This window comes from Anoplopoma fimbria, chromosome 5, assembly GCF_027596085.1.
Source record: "Anoplopoma fimbria isolate UVic2021 breed Golden Eagle Sablefish chromosome 5, Afim_UVic_2022, whole genome shotgun sequence".
NCBI classification, from domain to species: Eukaryota; Metazoa; Chordata; class Actinopteri; order Perciformes; family Anoplopomatidae; genus Anoplopoma; species Anoplopoma fimbria.
Window position 1 is genome coordinate 7,981,609 of NC_072453.1, and position 22,296 is coordinate 8,003,904.

The window sequence follows — 22,296 nt, forward strand, 5'->3', positions numbered from 1 at the left end:
TGTGCAAAGATGTGTCTGTTTGTCTCCCCCTCCACTCCCCCCTCTTCTCCCCCAGAGAACTAATGGCTGATGGTAATTACATTTAATGAGATCATGGGGTCGTCTGCAGGGTGCACTTCTGCAAATTGCTCTCAGCGTGGGGTCTGAAGTGGGATAGGGTAGGGGCCGACGGGCCAATGGAGGTCGGGGCCAGGAGTGTTTGCCCACTGTTTTCCTGGGGGCGGGGGGGCAGGGGGGCCAACTGTGTTTTTACCTGTCACTCAGTGAGCAGTGGAACATGTCGCGCATTTGTCTGCCTTTGTCCTCCTCGTTTGTTTGTCTGGCCGAGATAACCACACAGAGGCGGTGCTCGTCTTGGCTCCATTGTGTGAAGCTGCTGTCAGCTCCGTCACGTCCATCCATCCCCCCCCCCTCGTCTCCCCTCTTTCCCTTTCTCCCTGCTCCACGACTGGTCATTTCGCCACTATTTTCTGGCTGCAGGCAATTTAGTTAATCCATTAACAACTAATTGTCTCCTCCTACACTGTTGCTTGGACAAACAGCCCTGTGGAGAGAAGGGGTGGGGTTGGATGGGGGGGTCAAGACTTGACCTATAAAAGTCACGCTGGAAGAGGAGGCATTCACTGTCACTGCATGAATCTCTGCAGTCCTGACTCACCACACATTTATTTGGACCTTTTTAAGCTTTTGATTTTTATTTGGTTTTGAGTCAAATTACTCATCTTTTCTTTTGCGTGTGATCACCCTGTTACAAGCTCATCATTGTCTCTCTTGCTTTTATTTTTTTAATAATTGGTTGGCAGAAATGTTTTGCAATCTCTGGATGCTCTGCCTTTGTCTCTGCTTCTACTTGACTGAAGCTCGTATATGGGCCTGGATGCTCAACATGCCTCACAGCCCTCCCAAAGAAGGAGCCAAGGCACATAGAGAAAGCGCCTCTATAACCAAAGCAACCACGGTAAGATATAGGATACTGTGCATGGTGTTCATTCATACCGTTAAAGGGCAGTTCTGTCTTTGTTTCGCTCAGCGAATTAGTAGAATCAGTGCAACTTATGGCTTCTTATATGCAAAACGTGCTGTAAATGGTTTTGCACAAAGGCTTTAGTCTTTAGTCTTTAACGAACGTCTCTGTAAGTTTTAACATCTCCCCCTTGTTTCTTCTCCCCAGGCTGTGTGCGACCATGACAGGGCCTGTGGACGGGGGTTCTCCTGTGATCGACACTTTGGTCTATGTGTCCCTCTGCGAGCGGAGGGCCACTACTGTCGGAGGGACGCTCAGTGTGTCCGCGGACTCAGCTGCATGTTTGGGAAGTGCCATCGCAGCATCCCCAACGGACAAGAGGGTAAGAGGGTACATTAAAAAACCCTGTTCATTTAAAAACAAGAGTGTGTTGGTCAGTTTGGAGTTTCAATACAACTGGACCTTAAATAACAGTTTTTTTGTTTCATCCAGGAGCCAGATGTAAAGTGGACAGAGACTGTGGGGCATCCATGTGCTGCGCCCGTCACCACGGCGAGCAGGTGTGCAAGAGACGTTTGATCGGCGGTGAGAGCTGCTATGTTCCCGATGGTGGACTGGCATTCAGCATAAACCAGATTTGTCCGTGTGACGAGGGGCTACTGTGTCGAGAAAACGGGGCATCACACCGGAGAGAGTAAGTCAAACAAATAAAAGTTTCATTTTTGATTTATTCAAAATACCACCTGGCTGGCGTGGAATTGAGGCTGGGTCCTTGCTTGGTTCTGGTGCAGCCCAGGACCCTTTGCTGCATGCCGCCCCTCTCTCTCTTTATCCTGCCTGTCCTTCTCAGAACTGTCACACAAGCCAAGGCTGGACTACCAAGGGCCCCAAAAATTCCAGGGCCACTGTGTTTCGAATGGTTCCAGTGGATTTGATTAATCATAAATTGAAACCACTTACTTTAAATATCAAGCTCCTGCATTGTTGGAGCCCTTTTGTGAAAATATATTTTTAAGGCTTAAACTGTGTCCCAAATCCAGACTCGTACTAAATCAAAACAGGATTTGAGTATGAACGAGCAAAGTATATATATATGCCCATTTAAAACCCATTGATTTTTGTATGTGTGCCTCTTGATGTGTACCATTGTCCCACAGTACATTTGCACAAAGGAAACCGAGAAAATACTCCCAGCTGGAAAACATTAGAGCGAATTAGGGATGTCGGTAAAACAGCTCCAGGAACAGTTCAGAAAGCCAAAAAAACAAGATGCTATTAACATGTTTGTCACAACAATGTTCATTTTTATTGGCAGTGACGTTCGAACATTATATTTGACGGGTTAGCGAATGTATCATTTTTCGGCACATTTTCCTTTTTTCAGGCATGATAAGAACTTTGAAACACTTAAACCGTAGTCTCTCTGTAACATAGTTTTAATATATGCTTTAAAATGATTCATGTATTATGCATCTTCACATGTTCTTACCTTCGTTTTTTTGTCTTTCAGGAGTGAATTTATTTACCAACCGGAGCGAACAAGTTGGACCTGCCAAGTACCAAAATCTTGATGCCATTCTCCACATTCAGCTATTTATTATGTAAATATGTTATATATGACTGTATATTTTGTATGTATTTCCAAATATGTTGTATTGTTAAATGTTCTTATTAGAGTCTCACAACAAGGATGTTTTTTTATTATTATTTCATTTTGTAAATTTTGACAAAAGCACTACTGTATGTAGCTCAACAACGCCATACAGTGTTTTACTCATGCATTTTGTGATCTTTGATTATATCTATAAATGTATACTTCCCCTCAATGTATAGAATCAAATAAATATTTACCAAAAGCAACAAATTGTGTTATTAAAAACATAATAATTGAACTGCTATAACCTAATTTTGAAGCTGCCAAAATCACTACTCATCAATAATAAATACACATAAGCAAAAATAGAGACTAGAAGAAAATGTTTTGCTGCTCTCTTGTGGTGAACAAATGAGATAAATGTTTCTTATATCTGTAATGATTAGAATGACAGTCAACTCCAATGTGAAGCATTTGGAACTTTAACCCCGGTGTTACTTTGATGACTAAATTTGAAGTTTAAATTATACACATAGAAGATAAGAAAATGTTCAGTTTGTCAACAGAGACTTTGAGCCAAAAAAATAGATTTTGAAAACATTTTGTTTTGATCAAGTCACAATTTTAGGAAAACATAATAATATCCAGATAGTTAAGTAAGAATATTATGAGAAAAATGACTTCACCACCAAAACATTTGGGCACAGACATGTTTGCAACAAAAGAGAAGTGAATCACGCTGCAGGAGAGGTTTAAGAAGTCCAGAAACTTTGCTGCATGTTTTGCATGAAGAAGCAACAACTAACCTTTTACAGACACCTTTCAAGTTTAGATGTAAGAGAATGTTTCAAACTCAAAAGACTTTAAAGCTCAGAGCGTACACACACTGAGCATGTTTCTTGGATTGCCGTACGCGGTTGCATAACACCTCGGAGTCTTGCGGTTTCCGATTGTTAGCATCACCAGATGCTGTAACGCTAGCTGTCTACTGACCCGTTCTCAGATCGGTATCTTCCTCACTAATTCCCCCGTCGCTCCATTCAAATGCTAATCGTCTGCAGATTGCCCCCTTCAATAGCTGTGTGACTTGAATTGTTCTGTGAAGGACTTCAGTGTCTAACCTCTTTGCTATCGTTTTACAGCTCTCATCATTAAATCTTTGCAAGGCGGTATTTGAATGGAAGTTCATGTTAAAAACAAAGATTTCTGGATTTATTGGTGCTTTTGAGGCATATTTAGCTCTTTTTTTCCCTTTGAGCATTAACCATTCTATTTTCTTTAAAAAGTTGATTTAGAAAAGATTATAAAACATCTCAAACTGTCAGTTAAATAGAAAGAAAACTAAAGGTACTGAAGCTTTAGGTAGCATGATATCAACCAATAAAAACGATGTAAACAGGCCAATTTTTCACACACGTTTCACACACATACGAAAAGATGGTGAAACAAAGACGATATCTAATCGCATGAGGCTGTGAGAAACCTTATATTTCTGAATGCTGCAACACACAGGCTTATCATCTCCAGAGCACTAGTTACTAGTGAATGCTCGCTCTTATCTGAGCTGCCATAATCTTCTTCAAGGTCCATACATGTCTCACAATACATGTCTGTTTGCAGTAGTTAGCTTCTTAAATGGTTTTCTGTTTCGTTTCGTCCTCTTCGGGCCAAGAGGACAAAAAGTAGCAACATTGCCGTCTGGTTCTCCTTCTACCTCGAGTCCTTGTCCTCAAAAAACGTGTATAACATTATCAAATGTGCTGCTGTGCTTTTACATGTGTCTCTTGTGAAAGAGATATTGTATATCCACAGATTTTTTCGTGAAAGGTGTAGTTTAGGGGCTCAGCCAGCAGCGGTTTAGCTCAGCTTAGCTTAGCATAAAGACTGGAAACAGGTAAACAACTAAAATCCACCTACAATCACCTCTAAAGCTCCATCTTAAACACATCATGTCTCGTTGTTAAGCTCTTATGTAATAATAACAATTTGTCTGGTTTATTTTTGTGCCGCACCAAGAGGTAGGTGGTCATAGCCAAGAAATAAACCCCATAAAATAGCAAATAATCATTTTTGCATGTTTTTTTTGTTTCTTCTTGTCTTGTTACTATTAGTCACATTACTATTATTATTGCCTGTACTATTACGCTTATTGACTTGCTTCTACCCTGGAGTCTTTGTGCTTTCTCGCTTCGCAGGCTTCTATAAATCGTGGCTGTACCTGGACCGTGGTCGTGCATCCTGCTGTGGCCCTGCTGACACCGACTGCTACCACCATTATTATTACTAGTCACATTACTATTACTATTACCTGTACCATTAAGCATTTTAGCTTTACTTCCACCCTGAAGCCCTTTTTGCTTTCTCGCTCTGCAGGTTTCCATGAATCGTTGTGGTACCTGGACCGTAGTCGTGCCTCCTGCTGTGAGCCGACTGACACCCACTGCTACTTCGATTATTATTATTAATCACATTGCTATCCCTATTTTCATAATTATAATTCTACTGTAATAATTGCTGCTGTTATTATAAGTAGTCTTATTATATGAATAATTTATGTCATATACATTGAATGTGTTGTATCTCTGTTATGCTGTTCATTCTGTACACATGACATCTATTGCATTCTGTCCGTCCTGGGAGAAGGATCCCTCCTCTGTCGTTCTCCCATAGGTTTCTTCCTTTTTTCTCCCTGGTTTTTAGGGGAGTTTTTCCTGTGCCGATGTGAGGGAAGGACAGAGGATGTCGCATGTGTACAGATTGTAAAGCCCACTGAGGCAAATTTGTAATTTGTGATTCTGGGCTATACAAAATAAACTGAATTGAATTGAATTGAAATTGTTTTAAACAAATAACGTATAATCTGTTAAGCTTATGAGGTGCTACGCAGATTTTGTTGCCTTTGTGTGGAACCATGCTAGCTATTTCCCCCTGTTTCCAGTCTTTTGCTAAACTAAGCTAACAAGTTGTAGCTTCATATTTAAAATACAGATATAAGAGTGGTATCAATCTCATTTAACTCTCAGACAAAAACTGAATAGCGGTATTTCCCAAAATGTCATAATTTTGCTTTAAAGAAACATTGGGTACAATAAAGGAAGATCTTTTGGCAGAAACAATATTGTTCAGTATCCTTAGTGCTAAATCACCTGAAAATAAGAATTGTTATACTTTTGTTACCTTTGAAGGAGCCGTCTATATCTACATAAGGAGCGGGTCCTTTGTACAGTAGCCTAGAACGGACAAACCAAACACTGTCTCTAGATGGCGCCATATGTATTGTCTAGTTTTTATGTTTTTGCATCAGCCACCGTAGTTCTTTACACTCTTGGCAGTTTGTTAGTTGCAATTTAAAACCTCACCACTAGATGTCACTACAATACACTACAGGATCATACCTATGTCCATACCAATGTCTACAGTATTTTGTATACAAGGGATAAAACTAATGTATAAAGTTAAAATATATGTGAGATATTTTGTAATTATGATTTAATATGAACTGTAACAAGGTGATAAGAGCCTACAAATCTATTGCAACTAGTCTGTGAGTCTGTGAGCTCGATATACAGCTTACAGTTGTGAAGTTTTCCTCCTCTGATGATACTAGGGAAATATGGAATACATTAATTGTCCTCCTCCAAGTCATAACTGTTTGGTATTTACTGTATAAAGTTGACCAATTTCCTGTCTCTAGAAAAGGTGACTTTAAGCACCTTTCTGAGCGGTAAACCCGTGAGACGCTGCTCATTTGAAAGTGAATGTCCGAGCAGCACAGAGAGCTTTTTGTGAGCAGAGACACAATAGGAGCTCTTAAACCTGCCATGGGGGAGAAGTGGAGACGGGGGAGACGGGGGAGACGGGGGGAGAGAGAAGAGGATTACCTTTACCTGTGGAGGTATAAAATACCTCCTCAAGTTGTCAAGATGTTAGTTACAGAGTCAATTGTGCTGTTAGCTTGTTGAAGAGCCATGAAGACCCTTTGACATCAGACTATTTATTTAAACATGCTTTTTCCTCTACAGGTGAGTCTTTTCTTTCCTAATGACAGACTTTTATCTTATCTGAAATTTTCTCTCATTGCAAACTTCTTTAATCTCTCTGCAGCATCACAGAATGGCTTCTGTCGGTGCATTTTTAATGCTTTTGCCTGTTGCATGGACATGCACTCCACAAAAAGCAGGTAACATCACTGTGGTACACGGATCAGTTGGTACTTATGTGCTTGTGTCATATTAACTTCATAAAACATCCTGCTGATCCCACGTTTTTTTATTAATTTCATTCAACTAATGCAATAATTTACTTAACAAACTAAACTCAATGTTATTTATGACGCCCCAAATCACAAATTTGTCTTTGAGGACGTAAAAGTCTGCACAACATTCGACACCTTTTATCTTCAGACTCTTGATTGGTATAAGGAAAATAATGACAAAAAAATGGTTTAAAGTGGAAAAAAGGTAGTTAACTGAATAGTTGAAATGTCTATATACAGTGTACATTAAGTAAAATGACAAAATGGAGAAACAGAATGTTATTATAAACAAAATGAACATTTAATATTAAGTGTAATAAGTGAGTTTAAGTATGTGAGTTTCAGGCAAAATGTTCATTCAACCTTTGAAATGCATTGACCCCCATTTATGATTTTGCCTGGTAATAAAATAAGAAACACCAAGAAACAAAAATAAGAAACTTAATAATAAGTAAAGAAATTGTAATTTGAGGAAAATAAGTCGACTAAAACAAGTACAACGATAAAAGTGAGGAAAGCTTTAGATTGTTCTTCAAGCTCTTCCATGCTTTAGGTGCACAATGAGAAAAACTGGATTTTCCAAGCTCAGTAATAAATCTTTGTGCAAAGAGATAAACAGTATTCATAATGCATATAATTAAATACCTTAAATCATTTCCAAAAATGTTCTCTCTGATTGTGCCTTTATTTCAGACTACGTCATGGTGTCATGTTTCCCCAACGCCATCATCGCCAACGTCCCAGAATGTCCTTACGGCTGGGAGATCGAGCAGCTGTCTCTGGGTGGAGTGTGTTACTCTGGAACACACACTCCAGGCTACTACCGCTTCAGCATCCCAGACCTGACACCCAAGAACCACTCGTACTGCGGCACCCAGGCTGAGGTGAGAGACACAGTGACCACGGTATCTAGTCGTGGAGAGGAGCAGGATTTGATTTTGAGGCGTCTGCCGCCAAACCAGAATAAAGGAGGTGAAGGGAATTTAGTTTAGTAGACTTTAAAACCAGAAATAATGTCCCTATTCTAAGGTGAAGGCAATTCAAGATAAGCTCATCGAAATGCAGGAACAAGTAGATTAGAAAATAAAATAAAAAGACAAAAATAAATAAATAAAATAAATAGAGGAGAAAAATTACAAGAAAACTAAAACAAACAATAAAAAAAGTAGCAGAAAAAAGAAAAGATGGGCACACTTTATGATCAAAAGTCTGAGAACCTTTTGTAAATTATTTTTGAACGTGGTCATATCTGTGACAGATCAGTTTTAAAGGTTTGTCCATTTTCCACAAAAACCATAAATACATGCTGATCTCTGAAAAGAATCCACAGAAGACTCTTCTAACCAACTGGTTGAAAAAAATATTATTTCTGCCGCATGAAAAGTTCCAGAGATGTAACAATATTTATTTAGCCGGCACAGCCAGATAGTACAACACAATCTTTTTTAATTAAAAACATTGTGCAGCAAACTGATTATTTCTTCATCCAGGTGGTTAGAAAAGACTTTGAGGATTGTGGAGATGCTTTCAGAACAGTGGTAAGCTTTGTTAAATGACCTTCTGGGTTCTGGTATTTATTGTTTGGTAAAATAGATGTAAAATAATAAAACAAAGAAATAGAACAAGATGCCAACAGTGTTTCTTTGTTAAAAGTAGTTCCAATGAAAATGTACCACAAGAGTGATATCTCCAAACCAGGGCCAATAAAACCCAAACAGTGTGGATATAAGTGCTACTAGTGTTCATTTTGGTGTACCGGCCCTTAAGACATCCAGCCATTTCAATGCACTTAAGTTTCTGTCTCAGATGCGAGTTAATTAAAGCAAAAGTCTTATTTTATTCACATTCCCTCTGACAGTACGTGACCGGCAAAGACCCCAAGTACATCTTCCACAACTCCATCGTGTCCAACGACACGATGCTCACAGTCAGAAACCAGCCGGTCAACTACACCTTCAGCTGCATGTACCGAGCGGCCTACCTGGTGAACAACGCCGTGTTCAGCCAAAGGTAAGCGTCGACGTGAGGCGCGAGGCGACCACAGATACCACGTGGAAGATAAGTGCATTCTAACCCGAAGACTTGCAGCGTTTTTACTAAACCCTCTGCTTTTTCCAGAGTGGCTACAGTTTATGTCAACAACGGCAGTTTAGGCACTTTTAGATCACAGTTGTCTATGAATGTGTTCACGGTGAGTAACAGATTCAGTTTCTCCAGTGGAAGAAACATGTTTAATGCAATCCTTTTATTTGTAAATGTGTTGTGTAATAAATCCTGTGACGAAGAAATATAAAAATATAAATGTACTTTGTAGAATTCAAAGTTCCTGTACGCCAAGGACTCCCCGTATGTGATCGACACTTCTGAGATCGGCTCTGAAGTTTTCATCGGCATCGAGGCAAAAGGACTAAGTAACAGGTTTATCAACACATCTCAACATTCTCCTTAACCACCTATAAATAAAGGTTTATATTCCTACAAGTACATTTCCGTACAGAGTACAGTTTCTAACCTGTCTTTTTTTGTTATCACCTTTCAGATTCAAAGTTGTGATAAACAACTGCTGGGCCACTCCTACTCCTTATTCAACAGACAAGAAGAGGTGGAGTCTCATCATTAACAGGTACAAAGTAAAACATTAAAGGCATGTTTTTTTAACTGGTGTTGTATCAGCTACTTTTCCATAGTCAGTTTGGAGAAACATGCAGGAGTAACAGCAGGAGAGCAAAATGATGTCCTGCTGTGGACGAAATTTTATACAGCAAAAAAATCAATATCCGTTTAAGTTTATGCTATATTCATTGTTCTTTCCGACGGGGAACTGAAGCTGTTGTATCCATCTATGCTCTCCTCAAAGCCACAAGATTCCATTGACAAAAACAGTAATTTAATCTTGCATAAAGTGGAATTTGCTGGTTTAACGCTGCCTCGATAGCTTAGTGTGTTTGTGTTCTTGTGTGACTTTGGTAAATCCGAACTACTCTTGACATTAAAATATCAAAAGTCACACAATAAGACAAACAAACTAATCGATTGAGGCAGCTGGAGAACTTTCGCAAAATTACTGATTTGTCAATAGAGTCCTGTGGCTTTGAAGAGAGCGTAGATAACGACTTCAAGTCGTTGAGCTGAAAATATTCAAAATATAGCGTACACTTAAACTGATGTTGATTTTTTTTTTTTAAGTCCATGTTCTGCCTTGAAATGTTAGTTAACTGTAATAAACCTGAGTCATTTGACAACCCATGAGTTGAATTGTAATGAATGCCTCTGATAATCCTCTCTGATGTTTTACATTGTAGTTGGATGTGAAAGATTACATCTCTATTCCACTTGATGATTGAATGAGTTTACTGTTTTTGTCTGCCAACAGCTGCTCCTCTGACAACACTGTGACTATTTTCGAGAACGCCAAAGACAGCCGCTCCATGTTCAAGTTCAACTCTTTCCGCTTCCAGCGTCTGGAGAAGGTTTCAACCGTCTGGCTTCACTGTGAGGTCCAGGTTTGTGACGGAGAGAGACTCGTCTGTCAGCCAGTGAGTACAACTCTTTAATATCAAACATTAAAGGAGGTGAAACTTTATTCATCTATACCAACTACAATCCAACTTCTGCCCTTTGATACATTTAATCACACACTGCTCTAAAGTACAAGTTTGACGTGCTTTACTTGAGTATTTTCCATTTTCTGTAACTATATACTTCTACTCAAATGCATTACAGAGAGAATACTATACATTTTACTCCATTTAATTGTACACTTTTGTCCAAAGTGACGTACAAATGAGGCACGAGCCATGACAGCATTAGTTGCAACTTGCTTTATGTTTTCCATTAAAACAACATATGATAACCTTTAAAAATCTAATTAATTATTAGAGGTTAAACCAGTTGTCCCCAAGGTTTTTGTCTTTAGCAAGAGTTTTTTGACCTAGTGATTTCCTGTCTTCACTTTAAATTGTTAAACTTAACGAGAGGTTCAATAACGCAATATTTTACAACATTAGTAAAGATTAGATTCAAATAGAAACATTATAGGGAGGAGATAATAGTGAACAACCTCAATTTAGATGAGAGCTCAACAGAAGGTCATCTTCCCAATCTGTTAGTGTCGTTAATATACTTTCTATTGTTATTCTTTAGTTTAATTTGACATGTTTTGTCCGTCTCTCTTTCTTTAAGGGCCCCTGCTCTTTCAGAAGTCTGTCATCAGAGACAGAACCAATTGGGGGGATCCTCACTGCCGAGTTTCACATTAAAGGTACAGTTTATAAATGTTTCGGACTTCTCACAATATAAAACATCCCCTCTAGACATGCTTTTATATATAAAAAAATGCTGCACATATATCATTCTGCTCAGTAAGGTCAAACATCGAAGTGAAGTTTTGAAGGAAACTCCAATTTCTGGCTGATAAATTAAAACATTCTGTTTTTGATTCTTGTTGTTATTTGTCTTTGCTGTATAAGCTTTTATTTTGTATTATGATGTCTTCTTGACAGGTATTGAATCCTCCAATAATGGACACATGACAGGTAAACAGAATGAAGTTCAATGATAACTTTGATGGAAATGTCTAACGTTTAGAGCCGTGGCAGGATTTTAGATATTTCATTTATTCAGTCAATCACTGTATATGTTTATGATCTGAATGCTGTTTCAAGCCTTTACTTTACTTTCATGAGTCAAATTCTGATGGAAAAACACTTGATTTATTTATTTGTTGGACCAATAGCTTTAAATTACAAAAATTGGAAAGAAAAAAATGAGGGCTAAGGTTCAGCTAATCCTGTTCTTTTTCTTTTATGGACATTTGATCCAAACTGTATTTTCTTTCCCTTTTTCCACCACAGACTCTTCAGTGTTCATCATGCTGGTTGTCCTCATAAACACATGTTGTGATTTAGTAAATGGTTCAAGAATGTAGTAATAACCCACACTCAAAATATTTTCTCATTTTCTCACAGATATTATATGTAATTAGGACATTTATTGAGGCTTTGGATAATCTTTTCAAATGTCACATTACAGCTTTCTGCAATAAAGAACAATTTACATTTTTAAAAAAATGACCCTTGCACCTGTTTTTAATTATGCACAAACCTTTAAAAAAATAAATAAACTGTGTTTATTCAATCCAGAAATAAAAATCAGAATCTCAACATGACAGCAACACAATAAACATAAACAAACAGCTAAACACACTTTAATATGTATTATTTTCAAATGATACTACACAGAACAATTTTTGAATGTGCAACATAATGCCAATTGATGTATGCTCTGCTCTGTTTTGTATATATATTTATTTATTTATGTGCTCCATTCTCTGTCCACACTTTGTCTCCTCTTTACAAGTCGTTTTGTGAGACCTCCCAAATTGTCCTTTCTCAAAAATCATTATCAGAATATCCAGTTGTTCTCTAAATGTCCACTGCGGTCATCATCGCTTTGTTCAGGGTTGTGTGGGCCCTTTTCTCAGCAGTTCTGGCCATCCCCAGTATCTTGATCAGAGATATCACAAACACAGGTGAACATACTTTACATAAAATACTACATTACTACAATTAACGGCTGATCTAGACTTGTTGCTGCTTGCTGTCTTTGTTAAGAAGAAGGACTACAATGTGCGTTAACCGTACCTCTGTTTGTAGTTTGAGGCCGTCGGCTGGTGGAGAGCTGTGAGCAATAACAGGAGGATTAAATCCCTGTTTGCTCAGCAGCCAGTAGGTCTTCAGAGACCCTTTTCCCTGTCATAGACACAAACACACACCTGTCAAAAACAAAGGTTGTACATTGTATTTGGAGAAAAGCTAAAATGTGAAGACTATTAAAGTCACCTTGATTTCGACTTCCCCTCTTTCCTCCAGCTCAAACGATCCGGCCTGGACCAGAATGTCAGCAGTGCACTGAGATATGTGAATCATCAGGGCTGTTAAACGTTCAGAAGAGAGCGAGAATCATTCTATCATTTGCTTTTGAAACTTCTGTGTTTGCGTTTTATAAAAAGGAGTCAACAGCCATGCTTGAGCTCAATGCTAAAGTCAGCATGCTAACAGAGAACATTTAAACATGCTGATGTTAGGAAAGTAATATAGCATGCTAGCATTTTCTATTAGTAAAGTGCAGCGTTAGTTGAGGAGAATCTCAGTAGTTTTGCAAATATATGGTCATAAACCAAAGAACTGGATACATAGATGTTTTTACATTGATGAAGCTGCAAGAGAAAAAGTCACAGGATTCACCATGAATGTCTGCAAAAACAAATTCATGGCAATCCCTCCAATTGTAATCAAGATATTTCACTCAAAACCTGCGATTCCTTAAATTGAAAATACAGACTTTTTTGCAAGCACGACACAATAACAATAAAACTACATTTATCTTCCTATCCAGAAGGTTGCAATACCAATGGTCTCGATGAATAGCCTCTGCAAAGATGTAAAAGGTCTCTTCTGTTTACTCACGTAAGCTGTTACTCTCCATGCGAGACGCCGTGTTCACCGTGTCTCCAAAGAGACAGTAGCGAGGCATCGTGGTGCCAACCACTCCAGCAACCACCGGACCTAAAAACACCCAAAAACAAACTGTTATGGATTCATGCTTTTAAAATGCAAATAGTTTCATGTGCAAACTGCAACGAAGTTCTTGCACTTCATGAAGTCTTAATGACAAATGCATTGAACCAAATGTTTATTGTACAAGAATATGAACAAATTCCTAAAGAAACAAAGGCAGCAAAAACAAACTTCACAAGTAATGATTTTCAAAAAGCAAACTGTCTCTCACCAGAGTGTATCCCGATGCGGATTGCAAGACTCTCCGTAGGCATGTGGGGGATTCTGAAGACCTTGATGGCCTTCAGGAAATGCAGAGCCATTGTAGATATCTCCAGAGCGTGCTGAAGGCCGTTGCTGATTGGTAGACCACTGGCTACCATGTATGCATCACCGATGGTTTCCACCTAGTGAAGATGCAAAGTAACAATGGGAAAGTTTTTTTCTGCAAAAGGATTAATGTGCAATTAAAACAAAAATTACATTTAAAGGAATATTTAAACATTTTTGGACATAAGCTTGTTCACTTTCTAACCGAGAGTAAGAGGAAAGCTTAGCTTAGCACAAAGACAGAGGTAAAGTTTTATTGCTTATCTAAGCTAGCTGTTTCGCTGTGACTCACTTTGTATACATCGTACATCTTGATGACGTCGTCGAAGAGGCTGTAGAGTTCGTTGAGGAAGGTCACCACCTCCATCGCCGAGCTGACGGAGCACATGGACGTGAAGCCCACGATGTCCGAGAAGAAGATGGTCACCGCGTCGTAGCTCTGAGGCGCCACGGACGCCCCCGCCATCAGCTGATCTGCGATGTACCTGCGTACCAATGAAGCACCGGCACCGACAAGGTGAGGGGATGAGGTCATGGGCGCCAATTTTCAATGGCTCGCCACCGTGGTCTTATGATTTGAATTGGGTTCATTATTTTTTGATGCAGTTACATCTGTTACCTTGGCAACATGCTGGAGAGAAGCTTGTCTGCACGGGTCTTCTCTGCTGTGAGCTGATTGGTCCTCTCCTCCACCACCTCCTCCAAGTGATTTGCATATTTCTCCAGCTTTGCCACCATATTATCCAGTATATTTGCATGACTACAGTAAAGAAAATCATGATCACCTGATTTAAGGAGTTTTTTCGGGTTGAGTTTGTTTGTTTCTTAGTCAACAAGATGTCTCAAATTTTCATTCAAATTTTTTTTTTTTATAGAGGAATAAACTAGTGGATAGTTCTTTTGCCGATCCAGAATGCAAAAAAACTACTTTTTGACCATTTTAGCCATTGATTCTTTAGCTACTGGACTAACTTAATTGACAATGTGGCACATGTTTACAGTCACTTCATGTATTTTAAGGCATATAACCAGAGAATAAACTAGTGGATAGTTCTTTTGCCGATCCAGAATGCAAAAAAACTACTTTTTGACCATTTTAGCCATTGATTCTTTAGCTACTGGACTAACTTAATTGACAATGTGGCACATGTTTACAGTCACTTCATGTATTTTAAGGCATATAACTAACTTCGGACTTGAGAATTTTTCAGCACTTTGGCGAAGGTATGTGCTCTCTAGTTTAGAGAAAGGCAAAACAATTTATTTTCTCACAGCACACACACATTTTGAACATTTTATGGGCAAGGAAATAGACCTTACCTGTCCGGGCTGGTGTCCCTCAGCTGCCTCCGTATGGAAGCAAACGGTGGTCGGTGGTCTGGGTTTTCACTCCAGCAGGCCTTCAGCAGTGAGTTGATGTTTTCATCACAGAGCTCATTCGACAGCGCTGGTCGGAGCGGCTCCCCTTGGAAAGGCGTCTGCAACTGCATGATAATCTCTGGAGAAAACATGAAACAAGAAGCTGGAATCATTGTACTTTTAGATTATGGGTCAGAGGTCATTCAAGCCAAGTCCACCGACTAAATTGAAACGTCTCGAAAACGATTGTATAGATTGCCTTTGGCCAAATCTTCAGTTTTCTATAACATTCTCAGACTTTGCTATTCATTTGCTAAAGAAAATAAGTGTGCTAACCTTTGGGCCCCAGGTTGATCTCATGATACGGGCCAGACTTTGAGTTGTACATGAGTTCCCACATGATGATGGCAAAGCTGTAGACATCCGCTTTGGGCGTCCCGTAGACCTGGAGACCGACTTGTCTCAGGAGCTCCGGGGCTGTCCAGTACATCTCTACAAAAAAGAAATCACCCCTCATGTGTTTTTACCTTTTATTTAAAAATGACACTTGTGTTATGACTACGCATTCGAGTGTACCCACTGACCTCTAGGATTTGGGTTTTCCAGAGGGACCATCTTGTTTTTGCTCCCGTATCTACACTCCCAAAGGCCAAAGCCAGAGATTTTAATCTGGAGCCGACTGTCCACCAGGCACGTGCTGGGCTTCAGGGTCCCGTGAAATCTCAGGTTGCTTTTGTGGATAAACTCCATTCCCTAAAACACAGAATAACAGGTTCAAAATATGGATTGTCCTGTAATTTCCATTTAAAAGAATTAAATAAATTAAGACCAAATTTGGTTTTATTTTGTGGACGTAGTTGTTTGACCTTTTATTGTTTGATTTATTCTACAAATTTAAGGTATTTTTACGGACATATTTTAGCTAAAATTGTCCTCTGTATTTATTCTTTAATTAATTTTTTAAGCAACCTGTGGGAGTTTATATTCTACCAAAAAAACAAAAAACAAACAAAACAGCATGGTGGTCATTTTATAAGCTCTTTCCAACAATTTCAAGATAATAAAACATGACGTTAGAACAATAATAAATTAACAAGAATTTTATTTAATGCAGTGTGTCACAGCTTAGATACCTAAATACAACATAGTTACCGAGTAAAGGAAATATATAAAATCCAAATAACATTTTGAGACAAACTTGGGTGCAGCTTTATTTTTTATGATTAATTCTAATTTTTGAAATTTATTTCAGTATTTCTAAATGACTTAATTATTTCTGCAATCCAAACAACGACCCTGAGTACATTTGTGAAACTTGTGGTTGTATACAAGGATTAAATTGTCTTTCCAAACACAAAATCATGACAATAACATGCTGCTTAAATGAATGGACTCACATTAACTATATCATAAGCAAAGGAGAGCTTAAACATCCAGTCCAGGTCGTCATCTGACTTCAGAACATCCTGCAGAAAATAACAGCAGTATTTTCAAATTAAACATCTAATTCACACCGGGGGTCAATAAAGCACAGATGGGTTACCCAGAACCAATGGCTTGTATTTGACCCAATGGTTGTCGAATTATTTGCTCTAAATAAAAAATGGTGTCAAAAAATCAGTGTTCATGTTTCACCTTAAAACTGTCACACATTTATTGTCAATTGTATAGAAGGCTGTGCGTATAATATTCAAAACTGTAATGGATACATGAAACACAATACATGTAAGTTTAAAAAAGAGCTGGAGTATTTAAAACTATTTTAATTTGGGTAAATAAGCCAAGAGTAATATAAAGAACAACACAATCCTTTGTTTAAGGTGATTTTGTACCACATGATTTAATGTATTGTATTGTTTTGGTGCTTTATTGACACAAAGTGGCTCAGAGTTATCGGGTAGAGTAACAATACGACACATTAAAGAGGTAGTTCTGCAGCGATGCTTCACAATATATACTAAAACTGTCTTTATATGTAGTACACTTATATATAGAAGACATTGACCTTCAGGCTGCCCTTGGTGCAGTACTGGATCACCAGACAGACGTTCGGTGGCTCGATGCAAACACCAAAGAACTGAACCAAGTTCTCATGTTTCATCTCTTTCATCTGTCTTAAAGAGTTTAAGATGGTTAGGCACACAAAAGGAAATTAAACGAGTGCTTAAATTATATTGGTAGATTTGAGAATCAACAGAGGTCCCACTATTAGATATTATCTTGCCATATATTGCAATTTATTTTCCTTTTTTCAACATCTGTTTCATCTAATAATATCAAGTAATCACTCGGATCACCTCACTTCAGTCACTTTTATTGCCGAAAAAAATGTTTTTTGTCTAAAAAGCAGACAGACTGACCAAAACTTTAATGAAAACCTTTCGTATGTTTTTGCATCATGCATCAGTTTGCCTCTAACTGTCTGTATTACAGTCTAGTCCGATACTGTTGACCTGACCCATGACCACACCAGGAAAACCACAGTCTTGGAAATGGAAGAGCGAGCGGAGGGTTATTTAGTTGGTTGCAATCTGAAACCACACCACTAGATGCCACAAAAAAAGAACAATTCTTCGTCATGTTAACATTACATATGATTTGCAGTTTATAACTTTAGCTTGATTTTACTACTGCTCTTTGAAACGAATAAATACAGAAAACAGATATAAAAGTATGTTTGTTCTCCGATGTCTTCATTATTCCAAAGTAAGGCTTGCCCAAATCTTTCGTAACGTAGACTCTATTTGATTCCCTGCTACTCTGGCACACATGTTCTGGTTCTGTCATAAATTATCCCACTAAATTTTATTTTATTTTGTGTGTTTTGTTTTTTATGTATTCATGTTTTGTCCTCATCCCTCTTTTGTTTATGAAACACGAAGGTTTTTTGCTTTGAACTTATCCGTAAAACTGAAAATGAATAAACACAATTTAAGAAAAAGTATGTTTGATTTGTAACAACATGAAGTACTTTACCACGTGGAACTCTGCAATTATTGAAGGTTTCTGGAAATTAATGCCATCGTGGTTCTTGAGGTACTTGATGGCCACTTTATTTCCCTTAAAGGAGTTACATACGTTAAAGAGATATATTTTGGTGTATGAAAGCATTCATCTTTTAATTTAATGGCTCACTTTACACGTTAAACTTGTACCTGGTAGAGGCCTATGCTGGTGTAGACGTGTTCTTTTCCCGCCTTGTCCTTCAGGCCGTAGCTGGCGTTGGAGAAGTTCGACTGCGAGCCGCTGCTCCGACTCTGACTGGCCGTGGTGCTCAGAGACGAACCCTGAACTCCCTGAATGGAGACACAACAACCTTGAGAAACACGAAAACCAGACAAGCAAACACACATGTTTGTTTTCTGTCTGGGTTTAGTGCTCATACTGAATGCTCCCTGATGATGGTGATGTCGCTGTAGCTGATCAGCCACCAGCTGGAGTCATCGAGCCTCATCTGGAGTCGGAACTTCTGCAGGATGAGGGCGCCGATGCACAAAACTGCCAGCACGCCGATGACGGGGAAGGTCACGAGCAGAGCCAGCAGGGCGACGTCTGCGTCCCGCCAAGAAAAAAAAATCATGAGGGTGGTTAGATCGAACTGAGTGGACGGTGTTTATTTTATGAGTGCTCTAAAAGGAAATGTAAAAACTGAGATAATCCGTGTTATTTGGGATATTTTGCTAGTATAACTTTTACCGTTAACGAGCCATTCACAGAGTTCATTGTTGTAACCACATTCTGGTTTATCGGACGGAGGTCGTCCTCTCGGCCAGACCACGGAGGCAAACATAGACGTTGGTCTGAAATGACATTTTGTGGTGTGATTTCCCACAATGTGTTTGTTTAAAAAAGATTGTTTAATGGTATAATTATAGATATACATAAATATTTACATATTTTACCGGATAGAGTTGGTGTGACTGTCAAAATTGAGGATGGGCTCAAACTTTGTGATGTGTCCTGCATGCTGCAGGTCATAAATGGAATAGTCCAAGTTTCTCTCCCCATCTTTGTCAAAGTGGACCAGTCCGGAGGCACCTGCAATGATAATCATAGGATGGATGGAAAATTCCAAGTGAACTAAATAAATAAAGAAATCATAACATATATATAACGTAAATAATGAACTTAATGTTTATCACATTTACGCATAAATATATATATATAAAAAACAGGAATAATAACAAAGAAGTACATTTACTCAAGGACTATATTTAAGTTAAATTCTGACATACTTTTAATTTTTATTTAGTATTTCCTTTTCTTCTATTTTGAACTCCAACTTCACTCTGTATCTGTAGAGACTCTGTTGCAAAAAAAAAGGCTATTTTGCATACTTGGCGCTGCAGTTTATATTTATTAAAACAGCTACCAACCATAAAATCTGATGTTGTTTCTATTTTTTAATCTCTGTAGTAGATGCCATCCATCGTGAGGGTCTTTGCCTTCTTTGAGGACTTCCTTCAGTGCCATCGCATAAAGAAGCACCGCATCGTGCAGGTAAGCAGAGTACGGGCTCACCTGAAACAACAGAAATAAAACTATTGTATCTAGTGATTCCACTTTTTAGCAGAATAAAAAAAGGAAACTGTTGGATGCTTACCTCTGCTTCAGATGTCAGGTTGCTATGAAACGGGTGTCCTTTCAGTCTTTCAAACACCCGCTCAAAGAAGTCGTAATACTCGTAGCCTTTGTAGGACTTCTGGCCGATGATGAAGGTCATGTCGAAAGCTCTTATGGCAGCTTTGTTAATCCTGCTGTTCAGGGCATACTTCCACAAGTTATCCTGCTCAGGGAAAAGATGAATACAAATAAAAGTTCAGTGAAGAGGTATGGAAGATCATTTCGTAATCCATATCCAGAGTTTGGATTCTACATGATGGTGGAGCTGAATGTGAGTGTTACTGTTGTATTTAAAGTTTTTACTCACCACACTACCACTGACCTCAAAATGCTGCACCAAGAAAAACACGTAGTCCCCGTTCATCAGCCCCTGTCGCTCAGCCTCCAGCAGCAGAGCCATGGAGTCATTTGTGTTCGTCAGGACCACAATCACTGGAGGTCAAAAGGTCAACCGGACACATTTAGTAGCCAAATCAGTGGTAAACATGCGGTTATGTGTGGGTTGTAAAAGAGCCAGAAACGACTGTCCTCCTTACCTCTGGCGACTGTTGAGATGAGCTTCACGTTTCGGTAAACCAGCTGAGGGTTGCTGGTATCAAACTTCACCGCGGCAGCCAGTTTGAATTTGTCTCTCAGCGGATTCTCAATGGTTTTCCACAAAGCGTCGACTTTGTCCCAAGTGTTTGAATCCAGTCCCCCTCCGATCATCGCCACGTGGGTCCACCCGAAGAACTCCAGGGTCTTCACCAGGACCTCCGAGCTTCTTTTGAGAGGGGGCATGACTTTGATGTAAGAGTCGTAGATTTCCCTGTTTTCCGTTTTGGAGGATTGTCCCACAAAGCCGAACATGGGGATGTTCCACGTGGACGCAATGAGACCGGTGACCTGTGAAGCAGAAATAACATAAAGGAAGGATGGGCCTTTCAAGCAAAAATACAGTTCGATATTCACCGGGAATTATACGATCACAAAATTTGATTTCAAGTTCTTTTCGTTCGCCGAACTAAGACGACCTTAATTACCGTGTCCACTCATCGTTATATACACTTCATTCAAACTCAACAAACACAAAATAAAACTCCAAAACCCCAAACCGTCTTGTCTTTCCACTGTTCCCTCAATCACCAACACTGGTTTAGTCAAAATGATAGTTTTTGTATATTTTTGATTATTTTTAATTTTATTGACTTTTATAAATTTTCAACTTTTTATTGTTGCAACTTTTAGTCTTCCAAAATTGTATCTATTGTTGTCTATTTCAGTTTGTATTTATTGTCTGCATTTTAATGTTGCCATGTGAAGCACTTAACAAAGAAAGGGTGCTATTTGAATAAAGTTGACTTGATTTGAGCAACAAAAAGTACTTAAATTAACTGTATAACATGTTTTTTATTTTGAATTTTAATCTGAAAAGTAATTTAACCTGTCAGATAAATGTAGTGGAGTAAAATGTGCAATATTTCCTTCTGAATTGTTGTGCAGTAGAAGTAAAATTAAAATAGTTTTAAACTGTACATAGTCACCGTGACGACACCCATTTGTCTGTAGAATAGAGTTTTGAAGCCTTGAATTCGCCATCTTTTTTTGCAACCAGAAGTGACACGAGAGGATGGAGCTAAGTACAACCGAACACTGAATGACACATTTTTAGACGACCAAAAATGTTACAATTAACCTTAATTAACTAAAAAGACACTGTGAAAAGAACAAAGTTTAAGACAAAAACAGAGACAACTCCCAAACTGGACAATACCGTGGTAGCATCCTGTCAATCACAAGGAAGCCTATTTTTCTCTAAATGGACCATAATTTACTAAACTCATGCTGTATTGAAACTAGAGATTGAGACCATAAACTCGTGTTTACAATGTTTACTGAGGGAATAAATCAGGAGAGAAGTAGAGTCATTTTCCTATTGACTTCTATACAACCAGAGGAGTCGCCCCCTGATGGCCATTAGAGAGAATGCAGCTTTAAGACATGAATCATTGGCTAAACTTTTCAGACCCGGAGGTTGCTGCCTTGTTATATCAAGATTGTACTACAGTACAGTATTTGAGTAAATGTAGGCTACTTAGTCTGTTTTAACTCTCTAAATAGAGACACAAAATCAAATCACAATAATTAATTTCCACGTCACATGAATCATACCTCGGCTTCTTCAGGACACGCCGGACCAAATAGTGCCGACACATTTTCCTTCCACACCTGGTGAATGAATTGTCCCAGGGAAACTTTGGGGTTACAGTCGGTGTCGGTGTAAACAAAATCCAGACTGTAGTTCCCCAGGAAGGAGGGGTTGGTGTTCACCTTCTCCATGGCGATCAGTATGGCCGAGCCCAGCCGCGGGGCGCTGAAGGGGAGGGACATATTCCACGGGGCCTGGAAGCCGATGATCAGCTTGTGAGACCCGTTGGTGTCGTTACCGATGACAGCTGCAGCAAAAAGTGTGAAGTGAAGCACCAATGTGAGTCTCATGACGGGAGAGTACACCGCCCTACACATCACTCTTATTAGTTGCTTCATGTCACAGGGTTTAAATAAATCTACGACTTCCCAGGAGATGCTGGCCGATGTTGGTCAGGGAGGAGAACATGTAAATATGTGGAGGAGA

General features: G+C 38.9%; 3 protein-coding genes across 3 annotated transcripts; 2 read left to right on the plus strand and 1 right to left on the minus strand.

The window, feature by feature from the left end:
• The first annotated feature begins 805 nt into the window (after window positions 1-805).
• On the plus strand, window positions 806-1,662 carry LOC129090924 (dickkopf-related protein 3-like). Its single transcript, XM_054598313.1, has 3 exons — window positions 806-958; window positions 1,172-1,346; window positions 1,457-1,662. The coding sequence occupies exons 1-3, from the start codon at window positions 806-808 to the stop codon at window positions 1,660-1,662; spliced, it is 534 nt and encodes a 177-aa protein (XP_054454288.1).
• Window positions 1,663-6,671: 5,009 nt separating this feature from the next.
• Window positions 6,672-11,740, plus strand: tectb (tectorin beta). Its single transcript, XM_054599436.1, has 10 exons — window positions 6,672-6,738; window positions 7,507-7,697; window positions 8,672-8,823; window positions 8,902-9,004; window positions 9,128-9,231; window positions 9,353-9,436; window positions 10,187-10,349; window positions 10,996-11,074; window positions 11,316-11,348; window positions 11,667-11,740. Exons 1-10 carry the CDS (start codon window positions 6,672-6,674, stop codon window positions 11,738-11,740), a joined length of 1,050 nt encoding a protein of 349 aa, XP_054455411.1.
• Window positions 11,741-12,392: 652 nt separating this feature from the next.
• Window positions 12,393-22,160, minus strand: gucy2g (guanylate cyclase 2g). Its single transcript, XM_054599488.1, has 21 exons — window positions 21,834-22,160; window positions 20,219-20,567; window positions 20,005-20,114; window positions 19,663-19,845; window positions 19,436-19,580; window positions 18,962-19,097; window positions 18,756-18,859; window positions 18,445-18,611; window positions 18,215-18,355; window positions 18,036-18,119; window positions 17,065-17,169; window positions 16,457-16,525; window positions 15,644-15,812; window positions 15,396-15,551; window positions 15,021-15,198; window positions 14,320-14,460; window positions 13,993-14,185; window positions 13,603-13,777; window positions 13,281-13,379; window positions 12,654-12,745; window positions 12,393-12,563 (listed from the first exon to the last, which is right to left on the minus strand). Exons 1-21 carry the CDS (start codon window positions 22,158-22,160, stop codon window positions 12,393-12,395), a joined length of 3,294 nt encoding a protein of 1,097 aa, XP_054455463.1.
• Window positions 22,161-22,296: the final 136 nt, after the last annotated feature.

Bases quoted from the DNA above. Each gene is read 5' to 3' on its own strand.
- LOC129090924 (XM_054598313.1), top strand. From the start codon at position 806: ATGTTTTGCAATCTCTGGATGCTCTGCCTTTGTCTCTGCTTCTACTTG. The intron at 959-1,171 runs GTAAGATATAGG...TCTTCTCCCCAG, and splicing joins CTATAACCAAAGCAACCACG to GCTGTGTGCGACCATGACAG. The intron at 1,347-1,456 runs GTAAGAGGGTAC...TGTTTCATCCAG, and splicing joins CATCCCCAACGGACAAGAGG to GAGCCAGATGTAAAGTGGAC.
- tectb (XM_054599436.1), top strand. From the start codon at position 6,672: ATGGCTTCTGTCGGTGCATTTTTAATGCTTTTGCCTGTTGCATGGACA. The intron at 8,824-8,901 runs GTAAGCGTCGAC...GAAGACTTGCAG, and splicing joins AACGCCGTGTTCAGCCAAAG to CGTTTTTACTAAACCCTCTG. The intron at 9,437-10,186 runs GTACAAAGTAAA...GTCTGCCAACAG, and splicing joins TGGAGTCTCATCATTAACAG to CTGCTCCTCTGACAACACTG.
- gucy2g (XM_054599488.1), bottom strand. From the start codon at position 22,160: ATGAGACTCACATTGGTGCTTCACTTCACACTTTTTGCTGCAGCTGTC. The intron at 18,860-18,961 runs GTAAAATATGTA...ATGTCATTTCAG, and splicing joins AGTCACACCAACTCTATCCG to ACCAACGTCTATGTTTGCCT. The intron at 14,461-15,020 runs GTAAGGTCTATT...TCTTTACTGTAG, and splicing joins AGGGACACCAGCCCGGACAG to TCATGCAAATATACTGGATA.